The 22,722-nt window shown below is 25.7% G+C and overlaps 1 protein-coding gene across 1 annotated transcript in view; it reads right to left on the bottom strand.

Moving 5' to 3' along the window:
- The window catches only part of LOC124419858, a 200,648-nt gene that overhangs the window by 121,508 nt on the left and 56,418 nt on the right, over positions 1–22,722 (bottom strand). Inside the window, exon 3 of the mRNA XM_046950701.1 lies at positions 17,861–18,992. Coding sequence (XP_046806657.1) covers positions 17,861–17,999 — 139 coding nt within the window. The 5' untranslated portion in view covers positions 18,000–18,992. The remainder of the gene's footprint in view (positions 1–17,860; positions 18,993–22,722) is intronic.

The raw sequence follows: 22,722 nt of genomic DNA, 5'->3' as shown, positions 1-22,722 counted from the left end.
GGCATAATATGTTCGTTTAAATCATGTATGATATAAATACATATACATTTTTTATTTTATTTATTTATCTTCCAATATAAAAAAACTCATAACAAAAGCATTGCACTTTTTGTTTTTGTGTGTATATAAGGATGTTCGAGAGTAATTTCTAAAAAAGTACTATATAATTTTATAAACTTTGGTTTATTGCTTTTTATAATAATTTATATAAACTTTTACTTTTTATGGCTTTTAATATGGTTCATACTCAAACAACTAGCACTTCTACTTAATGTTCTACTTTTTTTCTACTTGAATCCTTAGTTATTTATCCTTGTGTGCCTCGTGGTATAAGAACATGTTTTTATTTTTTCATGTTTTGCTATACGCATCTTATCTTAAACAATTAGGGGTTTTTGATCTTTGAAGCGTAATTTAAGTCTTCTTGAAGAAAACAGAACATGTTGTATAAGAATACAACAAAAAGTTTTGTGTTTTTTAATGTACCATCACGAACAACAGAAATTCAGATACATATGTAGGTATGTACATACAAGAAACATCACAGCTTTCTTAAATATCAGCAGTAGTAGTTTGAAGTTATAAAATAAATAGTATATGAAGAAAATAAGAAACCAGTAGATATAAGAAACTCCAACCAAACTACATGATTATATACATATATGCTCGTATGTATATGTCTGTTTGTGTATGTACATATATAAACAGAACAGTTTGTTTAATTGCTTTTTTACAATACACCTTTAAGGCATGCAGGTTTTCAAAGAAATAATATTATACACTCTTTACCAGCACATGCTATGTGTATGCAAGTTTTTGTTTTTAAGCAAATTTCATGAATATAATATACGTAGAATGCAAGTTTTCTTTTTTTAATTCAAAGGTATGACTTCTTTCTTTTGCAACCTTTTAAATCTTTTAATGAATTCAAAGACCTTTGAAAAGACGTTAGTACTTCTTAGAACTTGTTTAAAAATATATTAATTATAACAATAGCTATTTTGTGTATTAAATGTTTTACTGTTAGCTAAATATTTTTTATATAAAAGAAGATTTTCAAAGGTTTGAAAAAGTTCATTAAACTTTAGGCTAATATGAAAATATTAATGTATATGTACCTATATTTTTATGTATTGTAGAGGGTGGAAATATATTTTGATGTGTCGATACCTAGATGGTAATAATAAATTTTGTAGATACCGAAGATATTCGATTCGATCGAATACATTTTATACAAAAGTCCAATTACAAATTATTGGAATTGGTTATTGATCAATTACACATTACTCGTTACACCTCGTTAGAAATTACTTATGTAATTATTACCTCATAAGCCTGCAGCTTTGTCCATAACTGTTCGTAAATCAACCTTATATCTTTTTTAAACAATAAATAATACAGTTTATACTAAATCTAATAAATCATCAAACCGTAGTAGTAAATAATAGTATAGTATATTCATATTTCCGTATTTTCTTATAGATCGTGCGTTTTGGTGGTGTAATTAAAAAAATAAAACAAAAAAGATAAATAAATAAGTTTAATTATTTAATGAAGAACATATCTATTAAATTTACTTAAGTAGTCTATAGTGGAGCTGAATACAGAACTTGTTTAAATTAAGTAATTGGAAAATATATAAATATTTAATAAACATTTTTTTGAAATATTTTTGCATAATAGTATAAGTTTTAACTATAAATTTAAAAGTTGTTTTATATGCAGTTTCATATAAAGAGCCAACGCTATTTATAACAGACTGGGATGAATACTTAATTTTTAAAATTAAAAAAAAAATCATTCAAAATAAACAATTTAATTTTTTCAAGATTTATTAAAATTTTACTACTTTGAAAGGCCTTTCAACAATCTAAAACTTTGAGATAAAATTTAAATTTAATTGCAAAGTATACTGGTAAAAGCCCAAATCAACTAAAATATCAAAAACGCACTCATATAGAAATTAATGTTTTTATATTTGTATATATGTTATCGAATCTGTTTGTTTAAATAAATCTAGTACGTCTTTTTGTCTTGAAATATCTAAATAAAGCCATGGCAATTCATTCATCCATTCACAAACATTGTTCATTGGGGAATACACTTTATGCTAATTAAAACTTTTTCACAAAAACTATTTCATTTTGTTGGCCCCACAAGGACATGTACAAATACACACACAGTTATACTAAAACAAATGTAAGTACACCCACATATATTCATTTTAAAACATACACAAGAAAAAAACAATTATTGTGGTACATTAGTTTATTAGCAAACAATTGAAATAGCTACAGCAACCAACCTGTTTTATTGTCCTTATTACAAAATTTTAATTTGAGTTAATGTTCTCAAGTTAATCGATTAACTTCAGTTGTTACAACTAAATTTGTTTTCTCTGTGTATATTTAGTACAATACGTAACAGTAATAATTGTTTATACTAAATGTCTGTGTTTCCAAATGTAATGTTATAGAATAAGAAATCAAATACAACAAAAAGAGAAAAGTTTATATAAAAACTTTTAAACAATAAATAGAAATAAATCCTACTACAATAATAAATCAAATAAAATAAAATTCATTGAAAACAAAAAAATTTTAAAATCTCTAGAGTTCGGTGTGTAAAATTTTAAATACAGTGAATAAGGAAATAATTAGTATTTAACAGAAAACAAAAATCTTAAAAATATTTAAAATTCCTTAGTTTTCAACAATAGAATGTACAACAGCTCAGCATGGAATAAATAAGATTGCTGTCAAAAACATCTAAGGCTCGTTTTTAAAAGCACAAAACGAAATGAATATGTAACAATTTTTACAAAAGAAAGCGTAAATGTTGCAGTAGTATCCCAGCAAAAATAAAACGAATTACTTAGCAAAGAATAATATTTATCTTCTGTGGAAGAGATACTTAATGACTTTTTAAGAAGAAAAAATAATACTAATTTTTGGAATTCCAAAAAAATAATATAAAAACGATATCTTGAGAATAAGTTACAGTAGTGATTTTGAAATCAAATTAAAGCACATCAAATAAAGGACATGACAAACCTGTGTTAAAATCATAACTTCTTCAGGTCTTTTTCAGTACTTCCTTGAAGTAAATTCATTTTTTTTGGACAGTCAGATTTTCTAAACTTTTGTTATTCACTATTGTAAAATTTTAATTTACATTAAAACTTTTTGTTTATTTTTATTCAAGAAATATATTGACTTAAGTATACTATATGTATATGTAGATATAATTTGATTTAAATACATATTTATATACAAAAATGTATCCAGGAAATGTAAATATTTTGCTACAGATAAAACATACAATATTAAATCAATATTATATAGTAGTTGAAAGCTAACAATATTATTTTGCATGCTAGATTTCAATTTATGGATTAGCAATTGTAAAAGTTTTGTATGTTTATGAAATATATAAATATATACCTATACATAAGAAGTGCAATCAAAATTCAAGCTTTAACTGAATTTAGTTGAATTTTGATTACATTGATTCCATTGGATTTATATCAGTTGTCAGTTATTACATAGATATATATTTAAGTTACTTAAAAAAACATATAAATATTTATCGTATTTAATAAATTCCGAAAGTTAATTTTTTGTTTCCGTAATAAAGGTACTATTATTTTAAAATTATTTACAGGATGTACGGTGTACAAAGAACTTATGTCAAATCTTTATTTTTTAATGAAATATGTATTTTTAAGTAATATTTAGAAGTGGTCCTTATAAAAGAGTTATGACAACTATTGTCCGATGGCACAAATTTATTCTGTATATGGAAGCTAGAACCAATTAGGAACATATTAAAAAAATATTTTTCACAGTGATATAGGCAGAACACATTTATGGCGGTTTTAATTATGATCAACTTTATTTCAATGGGTTCAAATTTTGTTCATTAGTGAACAAACTGCTGATAAATTCTAACCCAATCAAACAAGGAATTATTTAAATGCCGGAAATCGATTTAAACGTGTAAACTTAGGTAAATAATAAGAATATTTATGTTTCTTCAAAAATTCGGTCATTAAAATTATATACTCTTAACATTTTTACAAAATCGTGTCTTCTTAAGAAAATCTTCTAACCAACGAGCTTTAAAACATTTATATCAAGGACAAACAACAAAGGTATTGACAAATTCCTAAGCCATATATTACATATTTTGGGTTGATAGACCATATTTTACACTCAGAAGTAATGTAAATATAAGAAGAAAATGCCTATAACATTTAACGTTTTTGGAAGATAATTTTGTTAAAAAATTTGGTCGAAATATTAAAAAAATATAATTTCATGGGCATAATTTCCATCGTTCGTTTTGGCTTAAATAAAACACCAGCTAGTTTTAAATACTAATGACCAATATATAATACACATTCAAACAAGAACAATATTTTTTGTCACCTTTAATATACAATTATATGACTTACGGGATGGGCATATGAAGGAGCAATGACCATTTAGGGACCGATATGAATTTGTGTTCTTAATATAATTTGTTGTGATAACGATATGTACGGGGCAGTGGGAATTTTTTTTTATTTGAAAATAATTCTTTGAACTATTTGTAAAGAACCATTTAGGGAAATTGATACAATTACAAATCTCCATATACATCTGCATAATACAAATTGTGCACACATATTTCTGCATGCATACTAAATTATTTTATTTATAGCTCAATATTACCTAGAAGGATATAAAAAATTCAAATTATTACCATTTTTACTTGACCATCACCATTAGAAGTCAGTCGAATGAACACAGACAGTTAAAATGTTCAACTGACACATTCAACTAAATAAGCATTCAAAGTATTTTTTATTCTTTTATGCAGAAAACCTCAATAAATTTTCTATTGATTTATGTAAAGTTTTATATATATTTTTTTGATATCTATTTTTACATAATTTTTAAAACATTTTCATATATTTTTTGCCTCTAACAGCTAAAGTATGCCATTTGCTGAACTACAATCATACTTCTAAGCATGTCTGTATATGCAAACGGAAAAAAAACTAGAACCTAAATGTCAGTCTTTTATAGATTTTTTACTGTGTATAACTGACAATGATGATAATGATGATGAACAACAAAATAGACTTGTACTACATACAAAATAGTAACAGTATTACAGACAAAAGACTTTAATAAAAACTAATCATAAAAAGCTATGCTTTATGTTTGTATGCAAAATGTTGGAATACATATGAAACCCTTAGTAAAGGCTCAGTTTGTTGGCAAAACGTCTGTTAGCTATAAAAATAAATAGTCTATACAAATACTGAGACCTATTAAGTGAGTAATTGCTTAAAAGTCTGACAAAATAGGATTTGGGGTGTCCAAACTAAAGGCTTTTCGTTTGTAGCCTTGTACAGTGAGATTTTACTGTAATAGTTGGGCAACAATACAATGATATATGATGTAGATAAAAACAAGTAACGTTCGTCATGACCATGATGTTGACAATAATGATAAAATGCAGCAAGAAATAATAAAAAATAAATCTAGTATATGTATCTATACTATATTTCCATGCTGCTGGGAATGATGATGAAGTTGTCTTCCTCTCTATTGTATTGCCAACCTTTGTAAAGAGAAAAACTTGAATAAAACAAAAAAAACAAACATGCTACAAATACTAACGAGACATTGACACATGACACAGAAACAGAAAACTAAAATTTTCTAATAACAAACCGCATTCAACATTTCTGGTTGGTTATGCACACATTTAAACAACAAAGTTTTTGACTATACATACAATTTTTACAACACAAATACGGGTTCATACATTTATGTTCAGAAAATAGGATGTTGCGAAAAATAGGAGAATTTAACATTTTTTTATGGGGATTTGAACAGCCGATTGGAATTTTTACCTCTTTATAGCTGCGACAGTTAATTTGAAAAAAAAAATGTGATAAATATTTGATTACAATAAATAATATACATATGTATGTTGAATTTTACTTTGATTATCCCCGGGGATATATTACCTTGATGACACTGCTTAGTGTAAGGCTGTGGATTAATAAAATATTGGTTTTGAGCTAACAAACAAAATTATGTTTTTTGCAATGTACCATCGGATACTTGTATGTAATGGATAAGATGGACTATAAGTTATTTTAAAGGTGTGACGGATAGAGCGATAATCTTAAATTTATAGTCGATTATTCTTAATGGTTGAGTATATTGGAGTTTTAGGATAATTATCATTCCTCAATTTTCCAGAGATAAGTGGCATCTGAGTCCTCATAAAATTTGGCACAGGGATTTATTTTTACATGACCTAGGACGCTTTCAGAAATGATCTGGCCCCGCACTTTCATTGGAGCTTGAATAAAGTTTGGTTCTACCGACTTTTTAAGTGTTTCTAGTATATTAAAAAAAACATATGTTTCAAAATTATATTCGGAAAATCGGTTGTATGGGAGCTAGATAAAATAATATAACGATTTTAATTAGTTTTTAATAAACTTTGTGGCAAACATAAGTATTTGCAAAATTTTTACACAGCAGGACATACTTAAGGATTATTAGTTTTGAGTATTACAAACATCATTTGAAACCTATAATATTCTAAACACTATAGTACAAATCCGACAATTCCTGAAAAAATTGCTTTTGTATGTTTGAGGATAATTTTTTTACTAACCAAATACAAAAATTTCCTAACGATAAGGAAAATAATACAACCTCATATACAACCCTGGATATGTAAACAGTAATTTTTTCTACTTTTATTCATACAGCAGCGAAAATATAAATTTTTTTTGGTAAATTTTTGTTTAGTTTTTTCGTTTTCTTTTATATTTCGTTTTCCCATCCACAAAGCCCAAAATTGTATTGCATAGACAATGATCAGCAAAGACACAATTTCCTTGTGGTACAAACTACATGTCAAAAATTGGTCGAATTCGTGTACATAAAAAAAAAATCAAACTTTTTTGTGGCTACAAATTTTAACAAGTACTTTTTGTTAAAATTTTTAATTCCATTTCATATTTTAGTTTTGTTAAATTCAAATAAATTTGTGGTAATATTTCATATCTGAATATATGATATATAGCTGTTATATGCAAAATTCTCGTATATAATACACAACTGTCGAATATTACATGGTGTGTAAAATGCGTTTATTTATATTGACAAGTATGGAAAAATACTACACATTTATTATTATATATTAATTTGACAAAAAAGTTTAAGCAATTTCTTCGTATATATGTATGCATTTAGATTTATATTCATATGTAGAAAAATATTTATGGAAATGTTTGCGAAAATATATATTAATGATGATCATAATATAGGGTATTTATTTAAAAGGTATACAATACTGACAAAATTTGAATATTAGAAGAATACATCCTTTTATATCAAAACTGTTTCATTTATAAAAACACCCTTTGTTAATATTTTGCTAAAGGTCATATATTACGCTTACTGATTTTTGTTGTTAAAACTAAATATATATTTTTTTATTTTGAACTATTACCAAAGTATGGAAAAATTTGTTAAAAATATATTTCAGGTCATTGATTGCAACATTCAACGCATTTTTTATTATTATGAAATAAATTGAAGGTAAATATTTTTCTACTATAAATTTCTATGAAAAATTCTTTACACACAACATGTGTAAAGAATATATTCACCATATAAATGTTCTATGTATGTTAGCATAAATCATTAATGATTTCTGCTACTAAGAATTAGTGGTTAGAGAAAAGTGATGTTAAAACATTTATTCACAGCAAAAGAGATTTTTTTTAAAACAAAAATTAAAAATACTTCGAAATTTATCTAAAAAACAATTTAAATGTTTTAGTATTAAAAAATTAATGGACATTTTTAACATACTCACTGGTTTATGGTATCATATGTTTGGCTTTGTCCGACTATATATTCATACTTGTTTTATCTTAATTTCATAAATCATACACACAAATTTGAATATTAAAAATAACTTTAATTTATCATAGTTTATTTTTAAGTTTAATTTTATTTTCAAATTTTTACACCAAGAAACCAAAAAAGTCTAAAATATGAAGTATTTGTCAAAATCGTAACTATACTGACATAACAATTAAATTTCTTTAACTACAAACCAGCAAGGCAAACTACACAGTTCACATAATTTTTTTTTAACTAGGAAAATGTAGAAAAATTAAAAAAAAAATTTTAAGAACCACTTACTTATAATGGCTCATTTAGTTCAACTGGTTCAATGGCTGCCTGGGTAATAGAAAATTCTACAGTTGCAAAACTTTTTTAACAATGTTGTTTAAATACATTTTTGCCATATTATTTATGTGGTAAATACATGTTCACGTTGTACTTCATACAGAAAGAAATGTTGATTCTTTTAAAAACTTTAAATAAAATGAAAAACACCAACGGCGAAATTGTTGTTTTATAAAAGAGTTTTTTTGTAGCTTTTTTAAATATAGAAATATTTGCAGACTTAGTTATAAAGTTATACGTATTGTTGATTTGTTTCATTTTGTTTTTGTTCTCTTTTTTATACTTTTTGTGTTTTAATACCTATTGACATGAACTGCCAAAATGATGTCAAGAAGTTAATTTGCAATGCTAAAATAAATTGAATGAGTGTCGGTTGTGAAATCTAATAGCTCAATTTCATGCTGAATATCAAATATTTTGGTTACAAAAAAGTAAAACAAAAACTCAATGAAAACTTAAGGAGTCTTTTAAAGATTTAATTTATTTAATTACAATGTTAAGTGATACTTTAAAGTAATGCAATAAAAATGCTTTTTTAGGTTTATCTTTGAAAATGGTTTGCTATTTAAGTAACGTTAAATTGGTTATAAATAAACTAAGAATAATAGTTAATAAAATTTATCTATTTATTTATTTATTTATTTATTTATTTATTTATTTATTTATTTATTTATTTTTTCTTTGTAAGTATGTGGAAATAAATCTTCCTATGCTTATATGCACATTATATTGTCTTGAGGAACAGTATACTAACCAACTGCTAGTCGATGAACTGAAATTGGAATTCTGAAAATAGTCCCAGCAAAAACGTGATTAGGCTTCTACTTACAGCATTATTTAAATACTTAATAATGATTTTTGAAAATAGTAAGTAAGTACTTTCTTTCTCGCTGTTTAAATTTTTTTTACAAACATAATATATAAAAGTACGAATCCTTGAAGGCTACAACTCTTTTTGAAGTCGATCCTAGTAAGTAATTGCAAACTCCCCAATTTTTAGCGAGAATTGTAAGCACTTGTACTTTTTTAAACAAATTATCGCATTATTGTTGTCGTGTGCAGGTTTTTAACTTCTATTTAATGTCATTACGGTGTTAATAACTTAAAATGGTATTACGTAAGTAAATTAAAGCTCTTTGCTGGAATAGTATGTATAATAGGGACTTTATTGTCACATTTATTTTAATATCAATTAGCCGCTTACTACGAGGATGTTTCAATATTTAAATATTTATCATGTTTTAAACAATAAACATTCTCTATTAATGCTTAAAAAAATTTTGTTATTAATGGTAAGTTATATAATTCTGTGCAGATAAAATTTTTCCAAAGTTTCTAATTGTAGAAGAGCTGTATATAAGTTCTTGCTGTAATATTGTAATTAGATTAAATCAAAACGCAATTGAAATATAATGTTATTTTTGGATTTTAAAGCTTAAGGAACTGTACCCAGCCAAAACTATGTAATGACTTTCAATTGTAATTATTAATAATGTGTTATATGTATTAATACTTCCTAATTTATTAGCTCTACTTTTCGTGTAGCTATATAAGCTGCATACGATTTTTATTCGATTTAAAACGACCACTCTTTTTAACTACTTGTAAGCGTTTGTGCTAAGTACTTGCCTCCAAAAACAATACTGCTTTAAAATAATGACTTGTGTATGTAAATTTTAGCACTTTAACCCCTTACATGGTAATGAATATTTTTGCTGATTGTTATAAAGAGATTTTGAGTTTTTATTGTTTCTTTAAGGTAGATGTATGTGGGTCATATTTTATAAGTCACCCTCTAAAGTAGTGCAAAGTATAATTCTTTTAATTATATATATAATTAATATTATAAAGATAACTATTTAATTTTTTATTAAGAACTTTGTGTTTAATCCTATGTTTGCGTATTAACCTGACGAGCCTAAATAAAAATCATCAAAACTCATAACATATACATTTGTTTGTTTGTGATTACGCAACAGTATAGTAAAATTTAAACTAAGGAATTTAAACACACAAAAATCTCCATAATACACATTTATAACAAATGACAAAATTTAAAAAAATATGTATACATATATAACTAAATTTGAAAAGATTTAAAAGTAAAGCACGTATTAAGAATACACGTAATATGTATTATAAGGGTACAAAACAGTATGTATGACAAACTGCTACATGTGTATAATTTTGTGTGAGAAAAAAATAATAAACCTACTAAAAAAATAGTAAAAATGTACAGTGAATGAAATATGTATATTTATAAAGTCCCTGCAGTACGACAAACGCAGATATCACCGGCTTCTAAGAACTACTTATTTTCAACCCAATTGCAATGTTATTTACTGGTGAATTCAATATAGATATGTATATCATTGGCAAAGGCTGATTGGCATCCTAGTTTTATTTCGCTAGTTCAAATACTCCATCAAAAAAAGGAAAAAATAATTCTAAAACTGAGACTGAAATTGTTGTATATCGATTTACAAACAGACGTTCTCATAACTGAGAACTCTAATTTTTTTATGAATTACATATTATGCGCTATATGTGGCTATCAAATATTTAAATATTTTATTTACTTTTGATGACAATATCAGAAATGGTGCCAATTGGCGCTTTTCGTACTGTAGGGCTAAAAAAGATTCGAGATGTTCCTAAATACCTTTCTAGTTAAGTAACACTTATAAACACGTATTACGGAGCGCAAACTAAAAAGGTTGCTTGAACTTTAAGGGAGACAATATGATATAAAAGTAAAGTAGTGCATATCTATCCATATGACGCACTACATCATACATCTAAGAGCAAGAGAGTTTATTGTTATCTTTGTTCTGTGTAAATCAAGGAATAATTATTTAAAAAATTTTATAAAAAATTATTTATGGATCTAACCAATTGGAGGTACAAAAATACAATTTTAAATCAATAATAATATTTACAAATGTATTATGAGATTTTCTAAAAGGGTGATATATAGTCGTATTCTCCTTTAAATTTCTAACAAACTTTGGTACCTCCCACTTACCACACACATTTACATTTATGTATGTTCTTATGTGGTATAACTCAAGTGTTTTCAATATTGTTGTTAATATTGTACTATACAATTGGAAAGGCATGGATAACACAATTTTCATTGTTCATAAAAACAAACATAAACAATAATATTTAATACTGGACTATCACAAGTAGTGTAAGTAATATGAGATGTATATACATTCTGCTCACTGACTAGTAACTTAGTAAATAGGGGTTAGAGGTGGTGTTACAGAAGTATGCGGCAAACACTACTGTTTATAGAATTTGTTGTACATTAATTTATCGTGAACCTTTCATAACCTCTCACATTCTATTTCGTATAGATGTATGTAAATTAAAGGATATAACCACGTACATATACATATATAGAACATCACGTGTCAACGTCATTTCGTTGTCGCTCATTTATTGTTTAGTTGGCGGTCACTTATAGTGGCACTAGTAAAAAGTAGTTGTAGATTAGTTCTTTGCACGCGATTTTACTTTTATTATAATGAACAAAATATATACAAAAATATACTTACAACTATAGACACATATATGTACACGTAGGTTTATAGTAATAGTCAGACTCCGGTAATTTTGAAACAAAAATATTTTCAGGTCTCTCAGATTTTCCGATACGTATAGGACTTTTATGTACCAAATAAACTCAATATATATTTTTAGTTTATGTATAAAAAAATTGTTTCTTATAACCATGGGTCCAAGTTGTATTGAATACATGTTGACATCATTAGTACTGCTAATCATTGAGTTCAATTTTCTTTACATAGTCTTGTACTTATGCAGAACTATATAGTTGACAAACTCAATGTAAAATATAATTGACAACCGTGCGATTGCTCTCAAGTGCTTGTAACTTGTTATGTATTCCATACTGGGAACCAATTATATATTTTAAACAAGAAATAAATTGTAGTTGAGCGGGCCGACCATATAATATCCTACACCAGTTGGGATAATATAATATGATTTATTTTTAATAATAAAGCAATTAATTTAAATGCCTACAAGTAATTTATTGAGTAAAATCTAATTTTTCTAAAAAGGCTTTATATAGGGACTGGGTTAAATGTAGACCGATAAATTCTACAGGAACATCAACTCAAATATTAAACTTAGTTCTACTTCTTGTATATTAAAAATTATTATAAGCTCAAAAGCGCTGTTCTGGAGTTCTGTATGAGGGTTATGTGGAATAATGTGGATTAACCATTTTGAATAGTTTCGTAGCTAAAATATGCTTGGAATGTAAGTGTATGAATTTGGATGTAAGTGTCTGAAGAAAGTTGTGCAATGAACAGAGAAATCGTTATCAGACCACCTTAAATTGTTAATCGTGTTTTGCGTTAGACGCTATGCATATTCTTAATATTGTTTCGCTTAATCCCAAAAATGAAAGTATCAGTTAATATGTTTTATTCATTGTTGACACTCCTTAATCGAGACCACCCTAGTATTCGTACATATGCGTGCTTATATGTTTTCGTATCAAAATTATGCATATCTATGATTTGTTTTTTTGGTTTGTGTGTTTAATGTATGAATATAAATTAGTGTTTTTGGCTAAAATGTTGTTGCTTCTAAATATAGGTGGCAGTTGTAAATGCTAGCTATTTAATAAGTTTGTAAATGCGTAACATTTTCAGACACGTCTAGAGGATTGCCGTTTCATAATTTGCAGATCGTATATTCTCCGTAAAAAAAGATCATATGTTATTAGTAAAACAACTCCTCATTAACATTAGACTCCACATAAAGCTTTACTTAAAATTTGCCTTGAACGTCCTAATTCCGATATTATGCAATTTTTTATAACTAACTTATATATATACATGGAGAATTTTAATCCCATTAACCTTCATCATCATCATATTTCTCAACTAAAACCCTCTTTTTTTTGAAAAAGGGTTTTCATTAATAATTTAAGATTAATCAGTTGAGGTGTTGTATTAATTTTATAAAATTTATAATGGCAACTCTACATATTAACATTTATTATAAAAACAACAAACAGCATGTGGTTTTGTTAAAACATCTACTACTTCGTCGTCATCATTATTATTCTTCTACTTCAAGTTTTATTTAGATTGTGTTGACACAATAGGTGTGTAAAAACATGAGTTTCTTTATTAAACATCCTGCTCATTTGCTACTAGTTTTGTGATTTTTTTGGTATTTGCTATTAACATTGTTTACTATTATGTAAATAAAAGAAATGAAATTCGTGTATATTTATTATTAATTAATGATGTAGTTTACAAATATTCCAAACATTTTATATAACTACGTATGTAGTTAAATTAACTCCAAAATTTCAGATTTTATTAATAACATTCCATACATAAAAAAACTGGAAAAATGGACATGTTTGTTTATAACATGTATATCAAATATTTGACAAAAATATTTTCTTATAAATACGTAAAAATTCTACACCTAAAAGAAAAGGTAATTAAAATCAAAAGTTTATGAAAATTCGTTAATTACTTTATTTCAAAAAGTAAATAAAAATAAGGTTAATGAAATCATAACTATTGTGCTGGTAGTAAAATTATATGAAAAGTAACTATTTTTTTTTTTAATAAAAAAGTTTCATATAAAAACGAGTTGTATCCTAGAAAAGATTATAAAACAATATATAAAATATTTATGATAATAATTAAAATGTATGTATATAAAAAATGCTATAAAATGTTAAATAATTGTACGTATTATTAAAAAATATTATTCACAAATACATTTTCTGTATTAAAGAAAGAAATGAAATTTTACTTTCAACTCTTAAAATATTTAGGATTCTTCAAAGTTGTTCAAAACGTTCTAAAAATAAGCTAAGGCTTTTCCTTTAACAAATCTCTATATAAATATCTACAAATTTCCATAATTTTTCTTCATTCTTTACAATAAAAAATTTGTTTAATTTGAAAGCTCATAAAAACCAAAGTAAAAAATCAATACTACTTATTAAAACAATGGAATTTTTATTTCATTTTTATTTCCCTTCCATTAAAAAAAGATCAAAAATGTTGTATTGTGTCAAAACTTTTCAAAAATGTTTACCTAATAAAAACAATCATAACCCTATAATCAAAGTTTTGTTTGTATTTTTATTTTTTTAACTTATATTTCTACAAACATTTTAACTTATCCTTAAAACTAATTTTATCTACAACTGCCACCACCATTAGACATCAATTTATTTAAACTTTTACGTAAACAAAAAGGAAACAGAATTCTCACAATTTCTAAGCAACAACAAATGGAAAATAGTATAACCCATCATAAATTGAAAAGTTTAATTTCTCAAAACTACCAACCAAAACGAAACAAAACAAAAAGGAAAAAAATGAGTTTTATTATTAAAAATACCTTTGAAAAACTAATCCTATACATTTTAGATACAAAGCAACAATATGCATAGCTTCTATATGAGAGAAAAGAAATAAGCTTAACCTATATCTGATGGTTAACCCTTTTGACTTTGGAATTTATACAAATAACATCATTATCCCTGACCAAACTTATGCTATCAAATCTTAACCTTTTTATTGAACAAATTTATTTATTTTTTTTTTTTTTTGTATATGCATTGTATTTTATATCTTTCATTTTCTTGTCCATTCCTTTTTACATTTTTGTGTTGTCGAAAAAAGTAACATATTTGACATCTTTATTTCAAACTAAACTAGTCACCAACTTTCAAAATATACATTCAATACCTTAATAAAAAAAGGTTATAAGCCAATAAAATTGGACATAAAATTTAAAAAAAAAAGTTTGGAATTTTTAAAACATATAAAAATCTATGAAAGCAAAGAAAAGAGAAAACTATGCCTTAAACTATTTTGTCGAGTCAACTAACGTTTATTTTTTGAGGGCACATAAAGAAACGTATAAATTAAACCCGAAAAAATCAGAAAATTTATGACAGAAAGCACAAAGTTTAGTTTTTTATTTAGTAAGTTAGTTAGATAGTTAGTTAGTTAGTTAGTTAGTTAGTTAGTTAGTTAGTTAGTTAGTTAGTTAGTTAGTTAGTTAGTTAGTTAGTTAGTTAGTTAGTTAGTTAGTTAGTTAAAGTAAAGTAAATTTATAACACTTTTAACACTAACACTATCCTATATCAAAAGCTATTTTAAATAATCACAAATAGGTTTTTTATTTTTACATTTATTTGGGTTATTGAAGTCCCTAGGTGATATATTGTCGACTCCAACAATTTATTACAAGCAAAAATTTTTGACAAGTATTTTCTTATGAGTGTAAGATTTTTATGTGCATTTATAAGAGCAAAGCAAATATGAAAAAAAATTAAAAATCAGTAAAAGCTGCAGAAAATTACTATGCCACATGGGTGTCAGCAACACATTTCATATACAACATGTACATGAACTATATTTTCGACATTATATGGCTGCTGTCAACTGCTGAATACAATGCTTATAAACTATAAACACATACAAGAAATAAGGAAAGACACACAAATTTATACAATGACTACAACAAACAGTAGAAGAATACAACCAGTACAAGTACACTTAAGACTAAGAAAGGAAAAGCATGGAAAAGAAATCTTAAAAATTACAACCTAAGATATAAGATGTGTTTCCTCTAGAGCTAGCTAATCCATGCATGTGTTATTCCTTTACTAACACATATGCTTGTTTTACAATTTATAATAAGCTAAGAAAATTCCTAGAGAACACATCAGCATCTATTTTTATGCTTAACATAGTATGTATTCCATTCTTTTACATTTTTTCTCTTATATTATTTTTAACTTCTATTACAAACCTTAGAAAAATTGTGTCAAAATGCTCAATTTATTTTTTGGCACAAGGACTTTCACTGACTTGTGTAGGTTATCGTTTAAGGAAATACCAACAAAAAACGAAAAGCAGCAGCTATAACAAAGACTAAATCTAACAAAATTGCTACAAATATTTGACAAAACACATGCCTATATTTATATTTTTAAGGTTTCAGTATGCCCCTCATAAGTAAAAGAAATTGAAATACTTTTTTTATTTTTCCTTTATGGTCTCATAGAAAGAGTTTTGTTCGTTTTATAATAGGTTTTGTTTACATAACTTGGAGACAAAAGTTGATTTTTCTGTTTATTTGTTTCCTCTCTTGAAAAAAAAATAAAAAATAGAAACATTGTTAATATTTAAAGTGATTAAGTTTTCATAAAAAATATATCTGTTTTTTTTTAGCTAAAGGTCGCATGTGTCTGGTAGATTTTATGATTTGCTTAAAGATTATGCCTGAATATAAAAAATTCTGTAAAAAAAATTATTTTATAATCCGCTGTAGAAAAGATAAAGCTGAATTATTAGGCTTTGAAATATTTTATTTGATTAAATTATTTTCTGTAAATCAAAATTTAATGGTTGACTTTGAAGCGTGTTTCTTTTTCTAATATAAATACTTATGTATAAATGGATATTTAACATGGTGGGCGTTTAATGAAGAAAATTTTTAATTTTTGTAGGTGTATTGAATTTGAAAGAAATTCTTTGAGTTTTTGTGACATATTTAGTAATTGACCAATACTGACAAAGTTAAAGGATAGAAAGCAAAAAAAAATACATTTAAGAATGTATGGTCGAACAAGGTCGTCCATATCACCTACATCAGTGAAAAGTATGTCTTATTTTTAATAATAAAACATTTAAGTTATTTTTACTTTCATTTTGAAATATTTAACATTTTCATGCTATGTTCAAATGAAGCTCGATCATAACGATAATTTGGAGTAACATTTAGATTTATGTAAATAGAACTAAGTTGTATCGATCTTTGTAGCAACAAACGAACATTTAGCATAATTATGAGCCCCAAAGTACGATTTCAATAATTTTCAATATAATTGAAACAAATGCCAAATTTCATCAAATTATCTTGAAAATTGGGACAAGGTCACACCTACATAAAAATATTTTTATTATATCATTGTAGTTAAGTCCAGTGTTGTCAGGAGATTCAGAAATAAAAATTCGACATTAAAAAACGCCATAATAAGGCTAGAAAAATTCAAAATTAAATATCTTTATTAAAACTAGTAAACAATAATAGTTGTACATTAATAATTATAAACGGATGATTTACGCAATGCCTAGAATGGCAGTAGATCCAAAAAATCTGTTCGACTTATGTTCAGCTGAATGGCCATATAAGCGCAACTCATATTCTTATTATAAATGTTTAAATATATAATAAAGATTATGAGATTTTATCTCTTTAAATGTTAAGAAAAAGGAAAAAAGATAGAAAAGCCAAAAGCTAGAACAAACCTGACAAAACTCGTAAGCTCCCTCGATCAAGAAGTTTTGACATAAAAGTTACTAAGTTACTTCAAAATGTTATGAAACCTCAAAACTATATTAAAAAATTTATCTTTTAAGAAAAATCTATATTTCTAAATCTAATTGAAATTCATTCAAAGTTTATTTTATATTTTCGCATTATTTTATTAAAAGCTGCTTTAATTTCTTAGCTAATAATGTCTAATTAACAAAAAATAAGCGTAAACTTACCTGGATCATCATCGTCGTCCCAATCTATTTGACCAGTTGATAAATTTAGATGGGCAACGAATATAAAAAGTGTTGCCAAACCCAAATAATAGCGGCAGACTAGAAGCACAGTTAGACGGGAAAATTTTAACAATTCCATTATGAGCTGAGTTTTTTTATGGTTCTTCTATTAATAAATAGGTTTAGTTATTTCTTTACAAGGTATTTCGTTGTTGATGTATCTTTTTCCTTTTATTATAGGGGAAGTATGTGTGTAGGGTGTTTGTGTGAGCCTAATTTTATTTTATACAATTTGAATTTATTTATATATTTTCTGTTCGCTTTTACTATAATTTATTATCTCGCAGGTAAAATAAAAATATATATGTATTAGTGTATGCATACATGTATCAGTGGCAACATAAAAAACCGAAATAAAATTTCAAACAAACTAGAACAATTTTAATGTTTCCTGTTGGCGGATGTTACAATTTAATTTCTGAAGCGTAACAATTTTCTAAATGCCTTGTTTTTTATATGTATTTTTTATTATATATTTTTTGTATTTTTTAATATTTTACGGTTTTAGCTGGGGCCCGTTCTGCAACCAAGTTTTCTGTTGATGTTTATTTGTTGGTGATATTGCTGGTGTGGTTGTTGTTGTTGCTGTTGATTCATGGTAGATAAGAATTTACATTTTCACTTGTAAATGATGCAACCTTAACCATTGCTTTATGTATTTTTGTTTAATTTAAAAAAAAATGCCGCTTTTGTATTTTTAAAGGTACGCTTAAGCTTAAGGGTTTTATATAAACTGAATTTTTTATGTGTTTATATATTTTTGTGTTTTCTTGCTTTCTTTTTTTCCTATTTTTGGATTTATTTTAATTTATATTTTCTGTTGCATTGCGATTTTTTAACGCTAATTAACTTGTTTTTCCGTTTTTGAATTGTGTTCTTCCTTCAGGTGATTGTTCATTTGTTCAACGATCGGTATCAGCGCGCTACTTGAGTTAAGAAAAGGTTGCAATTATTCTTGTTTCGCTGTCAGTTTCAGTTATAAAATAGTTTTCATTTCTGGTTGCTGCTGTTTTTGTTGCCAGCTAAATCCATTTTCTTCATTATGTTGTTATTGTTGCTGGGTCAACAAAATCTGTAATAAACCAAGAAGTAGAAAAATATACAATTTTAACTTCTAATTATTTTAGTTTTAGTTGTTAACATCAATTAAAAAACTGCCTGCTACAGACAATAATCCATTTAATTTGCTTTTACTTTAAATTTAACTTTAATTATAAAAATATATTTTTCATATCCTAACAGCTGAAACTAGCTCAAAACTTATTATATTTAATTAACCCTTAAAATGTTATTTAAATAATTTTCATCAATTAAAATATCTATTTACAGTTTTATTTTTTAGCTAAAATTTGGCATATTTTCACTTTTGTTTGCAACTTCAACCATGGCCTCATTTCATAAAACTTACTTTTGCCTTCACAATTTTTTTTAAATTTTGTATATTTTTTCCTGCACTTTAAGTTTAATTTGAATGTTGGATTGAGGAGTTGTACTTTGTATGATGTGCTCTTGAAAGTTTATTTTTATTTTTCTTTCAATGGCATTTGGCATATAATATATATACATATATGTGTATATACATACATATGAATATGTACATTTTTTTAAAGTTTTAACTACTGCTCATATCTGTTAAAGCATGCAGGGCGGGGTGATCAATTAATAAAAACAATTAAAGGCCGGTTTTTTAATCGGCTTTTATTAATGTGAAAAAAGGATAACCAAGAAACAGTGTAAAAATTAGCGAGTGGCAAAAGGTAACAAGAAGAAAGATTATATTGTAGTGTTCTAATATGTTTGATATTTACCAGAAACTGTGGGAAAGATGTACACAAATGGTCCGATAAAGGCCCAGATGTATTTCTTCAGATGTAATTTAACCTTTTAAATTGAAAGTTAAAATTTTATTATAAAAATTTACTTGATCACCCTAATGTATAGCCATTCTCTTATGGCTCAAGAAGTATAGTTCAGCACGTATGTTAATTAAATTTATTAAAATTTTTATTCATGTTTATTTATATATTGGTTATATAACATAAATTTTAAAAACTTTGGGCAAATACGATCTAATTTTAAAAACAATTATTTGCATGAATAAAATTATATTTGTTTAAAGCAAATAAATACTGTATAAAACGCATTTAAAGTTTGCTAAAGAAAATCACAAATATTATGAAATTGTTATTTGAAATAATTGTTTCATTGCAGATTTGATTCTTTTTAAAATTTATTAAGATTTTGTGAAACAAGTGATAATATTTATGAAAGTTTATATTAATCAGAATTTAACTATAAATTATATTGTTCATTTATAAGTGAGTTATTAACTTTTTGTAGGGCTATTGTACAAGTATACAAAGAAGTATAATTAACTACAAAATAAGACTTTATACATACAGAAATAAGTTTTCTTATATTGTTTGATGTTGAGTGTAAAAATGTGATGTTAATTAATAAAATAAAAAGGCAAACGTTGTTAATTTAAATATTAAAAAGATATCCTTTAGGAAAAATCTCAATATTCAATTAAAAGAAAGCACATCTGATATTTGACCTCAGTTCATTTTAATTTATGTTGTGTGTTTTTTGCCTGTTTAGCATGTCGTCCTTTTTTCTGCTTTACTATTTTCTTCTTTATATCTCAAAAAAGAATTCAATTGAACTTTTCAAACTTTTTTTCTACTTAATTTTTGCTCATCAAACTGATGATCATGATGATTATTTTTGTTCACAGTATTGGTTTTTACTCTTACACAAACATTTTATTTTTTATTAAACAAGTAGTTGTAAAAATATTCTTATTCATTCACTTTCATTCAATTTTGCTATAAGTTTTTTGTGTTAAGTTGTTTTGTAATTTATTACTACATGCAACATTTTGACTTTTCTTTCTTTTCCTTTTGTACATTTTATGTATGCAATTGTTTTGATTATTGTTTAAAATATACAAACAAACACACAATTGAGCATATTTACATACAGAAACAACAAGGCACCCAGTAGTTACAGAAGGATAATGGAGTGTTTTAAATTATACTTTACAATTGCATGAAATATTTAACACAAATACAACCATTAAAATTCAGAGAGAAAATCAATCACTTAATTACTAAGTATCTCTAACAATCTTAAAGTCTCTATAAATCTAAAGAATATAATTAAATTTTTAACTGCAATAAGAGTAAGTACAATTATACTCACTTAAGGATCAGATCTCTAAGAACTGCAAGGATATACTTGCATATACAAAACAACATACAAATTGTTGTCCTTGGTTATTATGCTGGTATTGCTATGTGTGAGTGTGTTGCATGTTACAATTTCTGTATGCAATACAAAACTTTATTTTCGTTTCTTTTTCAGTTTTTTCTTTATTAAAAAGAGGGTATTTTTTATTGCATTAAATCTACTAGAGAAAGACTCAGAGAAGAGAGGAGAAATACTTCTTATTTTTAATGTAATGCATTTGGGTTAAATTTTGTTCAATGAAAGTAGGTTAAATTCAGATTTTACAATTGAATGAAATATTTTTTTTGTTTTTGTTCTAGCAGTTATTATTTGTTATTTAATATTGTTGGGTTTTCCTTACAATAGAAACGATTTTAATTTATTTATTTTCAAAGTTATTAAGTTGATTAAAAACAAAAATAACAGTGTAGGTAAAATGCATACAATGGATTTAAATTGTTTTCCTGAATTTTTCCCTTTTGTTTATTTTCGTTTGCACTTAAAAGTTTTTATGAAATTGTTTGGTATTAAAACATTAAACTAGATAAATTGAAACTAAAAAAACTGTGTTCACAACTTTAAATAGAAATTATAAATGAATTGCTAAGACAACAATACACACCAAGCCATCAACAATATTTGTATAAATGTACATATGCACTTGTGTGTAATTTTCATATTTCGTCTGTATAAATATTTTGTATTTTCTGGGGAACAATGGATTTTTTCATTTTCTATTGTTTAAGAGTAAAAATACGGAAAGCTGCAATAAAATTTGTTTGCCACAAGGAAGTTCTTTATATCCTGTTAATAATAAAGGTAACAATGAAACGTAGCGTAACAATACTCAAGGCTACAAAACAATACGGTGTAAGGAGAACAAAAGATTCAAATGTTTGAAAACAAATTTTTCTAAAGATCTGCATATACATATATATTCATATATAAATAGAAGTTAAAATGTTTATACATAGATATGTAAGTATATATAAAGCCAACAGTAATTCTACCTTCTACTTCTTTATTGTACAACATTCAAAGCCAACACCTGGGATCTAATGGTGAAGGCAAAACCATACTACGTTGGAGTTAAGTGAAAGAATTTATATGTAAATATTAATACCAACTGCTAGCTAGTATGAGTATTATGTCTATGTTTGCAGACATTACACATACTAATATATATATAACTCTGTATGGTAAACCGCAAAGTAATAAAAATACACTCACTGTATGTTTATAGCGGAAACGGAAGTACTATACGATATGCACGAAAGTAACATTACTTGATTTTACTTATACTCGTGTTTTTTTCTATATACACCTTTCTATTATTTCTAATATACATACACATGTACATTTTTTTAAACTTTATTTATATACATTTTTACATACAGAATCCTTAGAAAAATTGTATATTTTTAAATTTTAATTGATTTTTCGACATTTTTTATTCTTATTCAATTGTTGTGAGCAGATTGTAAACACAAAGTAATTTTTTTAATTTTAATTAAGATTACAAAGTTAATGATCCCTTAAGTTAAGTAAAAAATTTCCATAGACTTTTAAGA

This window comes from Lucilia cuprina, chromosome 4 (assembly GCF_022045245.1).
Source record: "Lucilia cuprina isolate Lc7/37 chromosome 4, ASM2204524v1, whole genome shotgun sequence".
Lineage (NCBI taxonomy): Eukaryota > Metazoa > Arthropoda > Insecta > Diptera > Calliphoridae > Lucilia > Lucilia cuprina.
Note: the sequence above shows the minus strand (reverse complement) of the source record. Positions and strands in the feature narration are given on the sequence as shown.